Source organism: Protomyctophum bolini (genome assembly GCF_963924005.1).
Source record: "Protomyctophum bolini genome assembly, chromosome: 17".
In the NCBI taxonomy this organism is placed as follows: Eukaryota; Metazoa; Chordata; class Actinopteri; order Myctophiformes; family Myctophidae; genus Protomyctophum; species Protomyctophum bolini.
In genome coordinates this window covers 23,247,096-23,260,419 of record NC_137878.1, presented here as the reverse complement: position 1 = coordinate 23,260,419, position 13,324 = coordinate 23,247,096, and the positions used below count along the sequence as shown (strand labels likewise).

General features: G+C 43.1%; 1 protein-coding gene across 1 annotated transcript in view; it reads left to right on the top strand.

Moving 5' to 3' along the window:
- trim71 (tripartite motif containing 71, E3 ubiquitin protein ligase) overlaps positions 1-13,324 on the top strand; it is a 42,901-nt gene that overhangs the window by 8,478 nt on the left and 21,099 nt on the right. Inside the window, exon 2 of the mRNA XM_080786937.1 lies at positions 12,046-12,213. Within this exon, the coding sequence (XP_080643063.1) occupies positions 12,046-12,213 (168 nt within the window). The remainder of the gene's footprint in view (positions 1-12,045; positions 12,214-13,324) is intronic.

Sequence of the window (13,324 nt, the reverse complement as noted above, 5' to 3'; positions counted from 1 at the left end):
TTATTTTCCTTTTTAAACACCTGTGTCCCAAAGAATACATAAATTCATAAATGAATCCGATACGAAGCCACCCCCAGATAGAGTGCCTGGATTAATTTATTAATTTACAGTCAGTTCTTATATTAAGTAATTTAAAAAAGTCTTTGACATCCGACTAAAGTACTCTTTGCGTTAATTGCCACATGTCCAAGATTCTACCCCAGTTGTTTGACATCAAACTTTACGGTGTGATACATTGTATCAAGAAAAAGCTGTATGTGTACTCGAATGTTCTTTTTGTGTTCTGATATGAATTATCTTGTGCTGATAATGGAATAAGAACATCGTAATGGGAAAATCGTCCTCTTCACACATGCTTTACTACTGTTGACACTTCCACATGGCTCTTCTAGGAACCCAGAAACTTCATCTGAGCTTGGCTTCGGGTCTGATTACAACCTTGTTCTAAATAGACTATTAGTTGTAATGCTGGTGATCTAGGAATTTAAGCTTATTCTGTGGTTGCACTTGTAGGTTGACTGGAGAGGAGCATTAGCTAAATGACTATACCGGTAAATGTAGAGGGGAAAACTTCATCACACACACATACATGCACATGTACTCCAACATGCACACGCGCAGTCGCGCACACACACAGTGTTGTAAGGAAACCTAACCCTGAGTTGGGCCTGATACAAGGCCAGAGGAATTCCTGTAATTTGAGTTTATACCTCCTGGGTTCTTTCCTTCTCTTTTTCTCACTCATGCATGCGTGCGCGCGTACACATGGGATTTCCTCTGCTGGCTCCTGCCTTTCTCATCAGCCCTCTCTGTCTGCAGTGTGTCACAGACAATGCATACGGATGGAGAAAATATCCCAACATGATTTAGCAGCTGTTGCCATCGAGGGCCAAACTATTACGTTTCATCACTCATAGATGCATCTTGTGAGTTGTGAGAGTGTATGACGTCAGCATTTATCTTTTTTGGGAGAGCATCTTCCATCTGTTGGCAGTTATCAATGAAGGGGTGTGTGTGTGTGTGTGCGCATGCTTTTTCAAGCAGCCTGCAGAGTTGGATTATGTGAAGTTGGACTTCCAGGGTTTTAATGCACAACATGTGCCCAATAATTAGAGAGCAGCCCCAATGTTTCCTGTGTGTGTGTGTGTGTGTGTGTGTGTGTGTGTGTGTGTGGCGCGCACGCGCGTGCATCCAGGGAAGCTTTGATGTCCAATTTGAGGGCTTTGCACTTTGTACATTAATGGATAGAAAGGAAGGCATTTGTCACGTTGTGTCCGACTTTGGAGCTTATCGGCTGTTCAAAAACTGTAAATCTGCCACTTTCTATGAGGGACAGGTGGACGGATACTTATTTGATGATTTCTTTTAACCACATTTAACAGAATCTATGCTATTTAATTGTTCAGTGCAATTACACATTTATGCTCGCTTGGTTTTGTCCGGGACTCCGGGTGTTTTGGGTTGAGTGGCTGCAGTTAATTTAGCTGTGAGCTTGTAGATCGGCAATTTTTGGTGTGCGACACCGATGCACAATCCAGTGTAAATCTGGGATTCCCTGTCTTTTGGTACAAAATTGTACACAAGCGAGGTATTTGTGTGTGTCTGCCTGCTTGTGTCAGCAGGCCGTTCCTTGTAAAGGTCATGCTCTTTAGGATGCCACACTGGTATGCGAGCCATGTGTATGTGTGTGTGCAGGGCGGACGTTCTCTCTTCTCTGTGTGTGCGTGTTTGAGAGAGAGGGAGAGTGCGGTGCGCGTCACCAGTAACCAGAGCTCCTCCTCGATCTATTGCCAGTGGTAAATAAAGTATGTACGTATTAAAAAAGACAAATTAATTATTTTCTTCTCAAGACCAATGTATTGCTGTAGCCTATTGAAATGTAGAACTTTTCCGAAATGAAAATACTGCTACTGCTACTACTACTACTACTACTAATAAATCGGTAAAGAAATAATGATAATAGTGAAAATAGCAGAGTTAAAATATAGCTCTGCAGGAAATAGAGCTTTACTTAGTAAAATAATTCATAATATATTTTGGTTAAGTTTTCAATTTGTAATTTAAATAGCTGAGTAAAAAATTAAAAGCAATTTTTTTTAACAAACCCAGAAACAACATGAATTTTAAGAGACGGACGGTATGTTTTTGTCTGCGCTTGGATTTTGCTTTGGTTTTGAAGATCAACTCTCTCACAGTTGCTCACACTCTCTCCATCCGTTGCTCTTCTCCAATTTCTTCCTCTCTTTCGATTAACCTTTTTTTCCTCAGCATTCCCTCCCTCCCACCCTTTTTTTTTTTTTACTGCTTCTCTGTCACATGTTCGCTCGCTAAGGAGGCCAGCTGACTGTGGTTTGTTTTCCTTCTCCGCTGCGGGGTCAGACTCGTCCAATCAGATCAGCGGCTTTCGGCCACCGCCCCCCTGCCCCCACCCTTTACTATGTAGTAACTGGCAGGGTTTCAAAACATCAGCAGGCGTGTCCATGTGTATGTGTGTCCGTGGCAACAAGCCAACAGGGGTTACCACAGGAGAGGGGCGGGGGCCGGCCCGGGCGGCAGAGAAAGGGAAACGAGGTATAGACAAAACGAAAGGACGGAAAAACAGAATGGCATACAAAGTGGCAAAGAGGGGCCAGGGGGAGAGGAGTGAAATGGGGCATGGATGGAAGGGGAGGGGGGTAGAAAAGGGGTCGAGTGTAGGTACTTGTGACTTGTATGAAAAGGAGCTTTGTCTGGCAGATGGGATTCCTGTGATTGGTGCGAATGCCGAGATTGGGTATTCCACAGATTATCCAGCCGAGACATTCCAGACTGGCTTTAGCCCGCTCCCGACTACTCTGTATTTTTATATCTGGAATAGCACTCAGCACCGCCCCTCTCCGTCTGGCTCCATTTTCCTTTGCTCAACCACCATCCACCCTCCCTCCCTGCCTATCATACTTGTACAGAGTTGAAGAGTGTGTTTCAGATAAAATGGAAAAGAAGAATGCTTGTATCTATTTAACTGACTCTTAGTGAGCTTTCCCCCCCTTTTTAAGTATTTCCAGAAGATTCTGTGAATTGACGTTGCGGTTTTCTTTGTTGTTACTTTATTTGTTCGATTTTTACTTTGATTCACTGTAGCGAAATTGTGCACGTGTGTCTTGTTTGTTTGTGTGTGGGTGGGTGCATGCTTGCTTGTATGACCGTTGGATACCTAATCCTCTTGACACCTGCTTTTTGCCTGATGTGTTGGAATGGGGTGGGTGTGTCAGTCAGAAGACTGTGGGTCACCACACAGCCGTCGCTCTAGGCAAACAGAATGTTGTGCGGTCTCCCTCAGAAGACTTTAAGCCACTGTGGAGAGACTAGACTAGAGAATTTTGGCACAGAATCGGTTTTAGTTTTTCCATATATATTCTATAATATTCCTTATATTTATAATTATTGTATTGTATTGTGTTTGGGAGAGAGTTCACGAGATAGATTAGATAAGTATTAGATTAGATGGTTAGAACTTTCAACATTTCCCATGGTTTAGAAAGTCACAAAATGTAATGTATGTTCATTAATGTAGAGAACAGAAATCTTAACAGCTCAGTGGATTAGACACTGGAGCCAATGTCGTTTTCATCCATGAATTTATATAATTTAAGAGATTGTATTAACTATTTGCGACAGTGCAGTATTCGAGTCGGTGTCGTTACTACTGTCTGTCTGTGAAACAGGAATTCTTCAAGGCTAAGACAACAGGAACTGCCATTCTTCACCTTGTTTGGCTCCGGCCACCAAGCACACTGACATCAGCCCTTAAGAATGTCCCTGTGGTGTGTGTCTGTGTCTGTTTGGCTTGGGCAATTTCGCCTAAAGGCCTAACACACATATTGAGGCCACGACAATGGCTGTCACTCTGTAACGGTAATGAAACCACAAGCACACACCCATCCTTACCTCCCCCCTAAAAAGAAGGGGGAAAAAAGGGACCAGTCACATTATATCTCGCAAAGAAAAGCATGCTTTTGTCTGATAGCGGAAAGATAACTAAAAACAATGTGTTCAAGTTGTGTTTATTACTGTAGCCTGCATTTCGGAATGTATATTTTTGTAGCCTTTGTTTGTGAACACATAGCGTGAACCCATTTATTTTTGCAAAATTGAATGTATTGTATGCGGAAGACGTGCGTAATGGAAGCATATTGTGTGAGGAAGACATAACAAACATGTCAGTAATGTAATTAATAGATTTTTTCCCTGATATAGAACTGGAAATACAGTTCTTCCAGTACTGAAATACTGGAAGAACTGTCATCATAATCTGTTTATCAAAAATGTATATTGCCCAAGCCTAGTGTTTGTTTATACATTTCGGACCTTGTTCCCATCTTTTGAAAGGCAGAAAAAAGAAAGTGCACATACTCCTGCCCGAGGCAGTGACTTAATCTAGAATTGGTTCTATGAAGAATGTTTTGGTTTTATTTCATGTTTTAAGGACCTCTGTACTTTTGACTGACTGTTATCAAAAAGCGTCGTCTTTAAATTGTAGCTTTTTCTTGAAAGATATGTTTTGGGCATTTTTTTGGCCTTTTATTGGTAGATATACACAGTAACTTGACTGGACATGGGGAGAGAGATGGTGGAAGACACACAGCAAAGTTCGTGAGGATCGGGACTCGAACCCGCGACACACTGTCATGCTGGATTACCAGCCAAGGTGCCTGGACCATAGACATTTGAGATCCTCAGAGGAGGCCCTCCTACAAGTTCGTGTGACACGCTTAGTCACCAAGGGTGACCAGGCTTTTGTCGCACGAGCACCTAAATTGTGGAACGCCCTAATCCTGACAATTAGAAAGGCAAATTCTTTGTCATCTTTTAAAACACTTTAAAAAACCCATCTATTCAGGGAAAAAGCTTTCCCATAACTGTAATGTATGTTTATATCTGTTATTCTGTTTAAGTCACTTGACACCTGCACTGTTTTAAATCTTTCTTAGTTTAATAATTATTTATTTTGTAGGTTGACCTAACTTCTTGTTTAATACTTTAATTCCTTAGGCTTCTCTTAACACTGCTATGTGATGTTATTAACCGTTCCAGCTCTTTGTAACGCATGTTTTAAAAATGCTATATAAATAAAGTTATTATTATTATTATTATTATATATAAGGTCCATACAGAGCGCATGTTCGGGTTCTGATAAGTCCCGGAAAAGATGCGCTGTGATTGGCCAGTAGTCACTTGAGTGGCAGCATGACGTAGCGTGCCTTCGTAGCGTACTTTTACCGCCCCAGTGTAAACTGTTCCGCCCCTCCTTTGACACACATGGCTCCAACAAACTGCAGTGGCCAATGAGGCATCTTATTTTTATATCTATGGCCTGGACCACTAATTACTGACTAATTCTCGTACCAGTTGCCGTGGGCTCCCCCGTGCCCACCCGCCTCCCCGCTCCTCTGGCCGTGGAGGGAGTGCACGGCAACTGGCACGGTAATTAGTCACTCGCTTCTCTGTCACAAGCTCGCGGCCGTGGTTAGATGTTCTATTGTAAATGGCAGACCTAACAAGCTCACTAAGTGGCTCGGTAATGAAGTTTCAAAGATGTATGCACATAGCGCAAACAGCACATGTTAACTGAGCCATGTATGATAATGTAATAGACGAACAACACGCATTTGTGAGACCACGCGACAGACTGTATCAAATATGAAAGACTGACTAACGTAAACGATACAGACTACAGAGACACCTCGCCAACAGTATCGCAGAGACATTTTGTTTATTTTTTGACCACAATTCTTATGAGACGACTCAAAACAAAGTCGGACAGTTTTTTCCTTTAACGTCCTTTAATGTCAATCTTTCCTAAAAAAACCTCTGAAACTTGTTTGCCGATGGCTGTGCACCCCCTGGATGCGTATGTGTGAGGGGAGAGGGGGTGCGGTGTCGGGGAGGTGGAATATCACTGCACTCAGTGAGAGAGAGTAGGCAGACGAGGCAGCCAATCAGGAGTAGGTATTCAGTATGACTAGCTGATGACGATGTCGTCTACATTTCATGAGCTTTTACTAACCAGCCGCTAAAGCATCTCGTAAAAAGGCACCAGCGGGGAGGTACATACGAAAATATGTGTCAAAAGGGGAAATTGGCGCCGGGTGAGTTAAATAGAATATTACGCGCAAGGCGTAATCCAGGACTGTTTAATGGATATTTTGGTGCAAAGTGTACTAAACTGAAACGGTATGAAATGAGTGTACAAGACACCGGGATAGTACTACAGCCATCGGAGAACTCTGCTTTTCACAGAAATGCTGTTAAAGATGAAGTGGAAGCTCTTTTCAGGCAACATGCTCTTGCCATTCCCAGAGTAGTCTTGGCTTTCTGGCACCATGGTGTGATGTTACTGGCCCTTGTCCCCTCCCCCATGCAGTGTGCATGCATGCAGGGAGTGCTACAGCGAGTGATATTACTGGCTGATCATGCTCATGCCCTCTACCCCAGTTCCCATTGCCTATGGGAGTGGGAGGGGGAGGGTTGGGGAGGGGTGAATCCTACCGCAGCCTGCTAGCTGGCTAAGCTGGGCTAGCACCAGCACCTAATGGTCTAAAAGGCAAGGCACACACAGACTCACAGGCAAACACAATGTGTGTCTATATACAGTTATATATGGTGGTCGATATTTCCTATAGCTGAACCCTGGCCTGTGGCTGCCATTTCACGAAGTGCATGGTCCGTCACAGTCTCATCTCATTATGGTGGTCAAATATTGCTGCTAGACTGGTGCCGCAAACCCTTAAATAGTAAATACCAATGCTTACATGACCAGCAGTAAACCAGTTGCCGTCGTGGGGGTGCGTGCATTTGTATGCGTAAGTGTAAAGAGGTGGGGGTGACTAACATCCTGTGGACTAATGAAATACTATAACTCACTTCCCCAGCATGGCCCAGCCCCACTGCCATGGGGCTTTATAGTCCTATGTGACAGATTGTATCCATCCCCTACCTACCCAAGAGCTGCACTGTAAAATGAGTGTTAATTTAGCACAACTGGAATCAAATTCAGCACAAATGGAACCAAATTCAACACACATGGAACCAAATTCAACACAAATGGATCTAAATGGACCTATACGAGTCCATCTGGACCCATTTGTATACTCCTCAGGAGTATACAAATGGGTCCATCTCAGAGTTATATGAACACAGAGGATTTACTGTGTAGAAGGCCTAGTAGTACTCGTCTTGCTTATGTATGTGTGTTTTAGAACCGTGGTTCTCAAAGCAGGGTCCGGGAACCTCCGGTGGTTCTTTAAAAGGTTCCAGGAGGACCCCAGCTAAATTAGTTAATAGCATTAAAATCAGTTTGACCACTTTAACCCTATAAATACATTGGCTATTTGAAAATAGCCAATCTACAAGCTCATAACGCGCATTATGTGCTTGTAAATCCACTATTTAAAGAACAAATGTGGGATATTTCAACAAATCTTTGGCAAAGTCTTTTCAGATGCACGGTTCAAATGCATATTCATGTGGGTGTCCTTGACGTGAAACGGTCTGAGAACCACTGGTTTAGAATGTGTTCGGTTTTGGAGAGCTCTTTGGATGATTCACCTAAACCCTAAAGGCCTCCACTCCAGAGTGATCTTTGTGGAATTTACAACTTCTGTTACCGTGACAGCTCACCTATTTTATGTCTCTTGATCTTGTTTTTCACATTTCTGTGTCACGTGTGTGTGTTAGCTGCTCTATTAGCTCAGTACCTGTATAGCGCACCATCTATTCTACACGGTAAAATCCATGAGTGTACAAATGGAACAAAATGGGCCACTTTTAAGGCCATGTAGGGGGAATGGTTCCATTTGTACAAAGGAATTATGGGCCAAATAAATGACGTATCAAATTGGACCAAATTGTGTCTAACCATTACAATGTTGGATTTTTTTCCTGTACCATATTTGCTCCTTTAAAATACAAAAAGTGGAACGAGATACAGTGTGTGTATATAAGAATGAATCATAGTCTTGAGTGGAGATCTCAGAGAAGAACCAGTATCCTGTGTAGATCAATATTATTGACGACCTTTCCAAGAGGCCAATGTATTATGTAATCCACAACTCTGTCTGTGTGTGTGTGTGTGTGTGTCGCGCGCACACACGTGTATATATTTGTAAGTGTGTATGCGCCTGACACCTCAAGGACTCGGGAGTAGTTGGTGATACATGAGTCGGAGATAGTAGTGAGAGACTTTACTATAGATGCGCTACTATCTGTCATGGGATCTACTGGCAGTGAGGCGCTATTCCGCTTAGGGTTTAGGACGCTCCTCCAATGTTTTCATTCATTAATTTTTCATATTGGTTTCTGTACTTCCCATGTCTCCATATAACTGATAGGGACGCAAGAGAAAATAAATCTCACTCATACTGTGAAGTGAGGGGAGCTAATATATTAAACTCATGTTGATTAGGTGATGTAATGGTGATATAAAACAAACATTAAATTCTCTTTATTGTTGATGGCATTTAATGTTTCCGTTAGGGACAAGGTGACGTAAATTTTCCCTTCATTGTCAATGGTGTTTTTAAAACAAACATTGAACTAAAAACAAACATTAAACCTGTATATCTACGGTATGTGTCTGAAGATATGTTGGACCGATTTGGAGAGGGATACATTGAATTTGTTCTAAAATCTCCCTGGCGAACACATTGTTCACTTGTAGATCAGGCGTTTTAGGCAAACCACACCATTGTGCTTAGGGAGCACAAATTAGACTATAGGTGTAAACAGCCACTCGACAGTCTTTCACTGCCATTTCAGGCGACTGTCACAATCCGTCATCTCTTTGCTCCATCAACTCAGTGGTTCTTATAGTGGGGTCCAGGGACCCTCCTTGAGGGGGTTCTAAATGGACCCTTACACGTCCTTAACTCTGAGCGCATACGCATTTGTATACACTCGGACTCAGAGTTATAGGAGTTCTTCAAAATGAAAACATTTGAGAACCACTCTGCCCCAACTAACCCATCTCACAACTTATCCAAACTCCCATGTCCTCTCTGTCCTCTGGCTGCTGTCTCTCATCCTCCGTCCAACCTGTCTTTCCTTCTCCCATCTACAACCCAGCTGCATTCCACCCTTTTGTTCCCCTCTCCCCCCACACACAGAATTTTTGGATAAGTCAGAGGGGATTGAGTGACAAGAGTGGAGCAGAGGCAGAAATAGAAGAGATGGTTCAATAGGAGTAGAGGAAGATGGCAAGAAAGGACAAGAAGAAAGGATTCCATGAGAAGCTTATTGGGTGGGGGGTGGAAGGGCATCGGAGGAGGTGCGGAAGTCCCAGATAGAAAAGGAGGTGTGTGCGTCTCATTAGATTATGCTACTCCCCCGGGGGAACGGCCATTATTGATGGATTGATTGCAGGGCCCATCCCCCTTCCACGCTGGTCTCCTGCTATTGGGTGCATTGATCCTCTGTCTCCCTAGGATATGATGGCCAGTGCATATTTAATTACCCTCTGATTACAACCAATCATGGTTCAGACGCTGGCTCAAAGCAGGATTTAGGTTGGAGCAGTAAGGTTAGCTGTCACATCTAACCTCCCATTCCTCCTGGGACAATGGGGGGGGGGGGGGGTCTCGCTTTTGGCAAACTGTTCATTTATTGGTTCTGCTTTTGTTGTAAACCATGATATTTTAAATGGTTTGGCTGTGAATCTTACATTAGAATAGTTTTTTATAACAACAGGATTTCTTTCTCTCTTTAAAAAATATCTTGATTGGATGTTTTGAAATGGGGAAAATATTAATATAATGCCTTTCTATTGTGATGTTAGCCTAGTAAGTAAGTACTGTAGGGTTCCTGAAACTAAACCATCGTGAGGTATTCATTGAAATGTGATACTTGATAGATACGATAGATTGGTGGATATATAGATAGATACGATAGATAAAAAAAGATAGACAAAGACAGATAGCGAGTGGATGACAGGACAGCAGGAAGTTATGGATGTCGACAACATATACAATTAATTTGAAGCCTCAGCAAACATGATGGTTTCTTTTAACGGCCCCAATAGCATTGTCTCCATCTCTTGTTCTCCTGGTTGAACTGGTATTATAACTGGTCAAAGCAGACACACCTACCACTAAAGGGCTCTGCCGAGATGACAAAACTGTAGAAAATCACATTTATTTATTGTCTTCACCCCCGTAAGACCTGAGGCCGGTTTCTACAAATGCTAAATCTAATCTAAATCAGAGTTTCTCCAACCATTTTGTAATTCAACATTATTCAACATCTTTCAAACACTTTCAGTGTAAAAAGTAGCACAGCTCACATCTGCGATTTTTGAATAGCCAACGCTAAAATCTAAAATAAATGGCACATATAAAGTGTTTGTTCAGTAACGGGGGGTGTCTACTGTCTCGCCAGTCTCTTCAATTCTTTAGTAAACAAGCGATTGATCCAATCAGCAGAGAGAAGTCGTACAGGATACAGGACAGGCGGTTGGAATTGGAAGTGATGACGCAAAAGAAATGAGCAAACAAAACTGGAGCTGATAAAAGGGCACTCTCCCCTGATTGGAGGAGATGGGAAAACCACCTGCGGATGTGTCTTCTGTTCATTAAAGAGACTGTTACCGAACAGCAATGATTGCTATCATAATATAGAGCTTTAACTTTTAACAAAAAACATAGTTTATATATATATATATTTATATATGAACTAAATTTATAAAAGCATAACCATTATCTGCCTTTTAAATAAAAAAATCACACCTGTGTGAACTGAGGGGCGCTCTTAACGTAACATGTCCATTTGTTCAGACACATACAGATGTAATTTATCCATTCATTGTCGATGGGAATTTATTTGTGTAGGACAAACTTACAGATTTGCTCAGACACAAATTAAGTAAATTCTCCATTTCATTGTCAATGGTAATTTAGTGTTTGTGTAGGACGAAAATAGCCGATTTGCTCAGACATAAGACGTAAATTCTCCATTCATAGTTCACTAATAGCTGAATATAGGAGGGGCTGGCGCCCCTCAAAAATAGTGACAACTGAACTCCCAAGGTGTGGAGAATGGTCCAAAACAATATTGATCCGTGTTAGGTGTGGCCGCTAATCCCTCCACCCTTCCTGAGCTATTATGATAGGAAGGCAGCAGGTCTCTGGGGTGTCCCTGGTCAGCCATATATACATATAGATGCCCTGTTTGTCATTCATGTACTTCCACATTCATTAGGGGGTGTGTGTGTGTGTGTGTGAGACACAAACAAACTTCCTGCTGCATGTATTGATCTCGCCGGTCTCTCCATGTCATTGAGAGGTGATGGTGATTGGTGACTCGGCGCTGTTATTCTGCAACCACTCGGTACGTTGACCACAAAATGGCAGCGTCCCCCAGTCAGAATGTGAGAGACCGGTCGGTGTTGCACTGGTTCCATGTCCTCTGATGTTACCATCCCATCTCTGTACTCTACCCCAGAGGCAGGCAACCTTAGGCACGGGTGCCAACATTGGCACAGGGGAAGGGTGGTCACTGGCACAAGTGTGAGAGAGCTAGAGCTTGTTTCTTTTCAAATTCAATATTGAAACAAAGCTTATAGTCTGTTAAATTACATCTATATACAAATTGCGTCCTGCACATACATTCAGACTCCTCACTCTGACTGCGGGAGAGACTGAGTTTGGAGATTTATGTCTCCCTGAGTCTAATGATCATTGCATCCTGATGTGAAAGAAAACATTACAAAAGACAATATGTTACAATAAAGGTTGTTTATGGAAATGTTGTGGTGTCATAATTTAAATGTTATGTAACCATCAAAAAAAAGTGAACCTGGCACTTCATGTCAAAAAGGTCGCCGACCCCTGCTCTGTCCTACCAAAATGAAGCGGGACTGCAAAAATAGTTCACGTTAGTTTAACCTAAAAAAGATAAACCATAACGTTGCCACAATATGCGACTGCATGCCGTGGTTGTTTTATCAGTCAGTTTAAAAGCTATCTCTCACCCTTTCCCTTCCTTGCTCTCGTTCTCTCCCTCTCCTTAACCCAGGTGTTCCTGTTTTTCTGTGAGACCTGCTCGGTGCCCATTTGCAGGGAGTGCAGCTCAGGCCGACACATAGGCCACAGCTTCGTGTACCTGCAGGATGCCGTGCAGGACTGCAGAGCCGTCACCATCCAGCTCCTGGCAGACGCACAGCAAGGACGACAGGCCGTGCAGGTGAGGACCGGGATGGGGTGGGGGAGTGCAGACTTCCCAGGCATCGCATAGGTTCAGCCAGAGGAGTGTTGTGTGCTTAACTTACTTCCACCTAGGAGACTGGCTGTTGAGCTGATTAGGAGAAATGTTTGAGAGTGACCAGGGCCGAGGCTTCGAGAAGCATGGAGGTTAGAGGTGGCCAGCTGGTCCTAGACAGGGGGTGTGTTGCATGGGGTGAGGTCTGGTGAGGGCAGGCCTTGAAGGTCAAAGGGGAGGAGGCGGACGGGAATGGAGGATGGGGGCTCGGCTGGGGGTGTGGCGGGGGTAGGGAGGTATTTAAAGGATTTTCAGAGAAAGGAAAACGTCCCCTCCCCTTGCAAAGGAGTAGAATGCTGCCACCCCCTTCCTTTCCCTCCTCTCTCTCTTTATCTCTCTCTCTCTCTTCATTTACATGATTGTAGATTATGTTCATGGCTCTTCAGAGCTCCAGCTGTGCTCCATAGAGAAAGGTACGCAACGCATGTTAAGGAAGCATCTGCGGAAGGGAGGAGGACACAAAAGAGGACGGTCTCCATGTGCTAATGTGGCATAAAATCTGCCTATTATGTGGAGTTGATATCTGTATCACCCTGCCTGGCCACGCGCTCACATTTTATTATACAGCATGCTTATTAGTAGGGATGTCCCATATTATTGGCCTCCCGGTGTTATCAGCCCATATTTGCATAACAATTTTATAATATCGTTATTGGATTTAATTTTTCAGTTGATATACTTTGATATCGGAAATTAGGAGTTTTAAAATATCAGATTATCGGATAAGCCTACTTATTAGTGATTTTTGGAGGGGGAGGAAGATGGCTGAAGAATATATGAGAGGGGAAAGTAGTGGCAGAGGAGACACTTGAGCTAAGTCCCCACTGGGCAAAAACCCCACTAACACGCACAAAAAATCTAGCTTTTGTCCTTTAAAAACAATCCACATTCATTTCATGCAGTAGGAGCGGTTATTAATTGGTTCCAGCTCCGATCGGCAGTGATAGAAACGTGGCACCAAGGTAGACACGAACATGTTCACATGTCCTTTTCCAGCACAATGCTATGATGCAAAGTCAAGCAGTAAAGTGACATG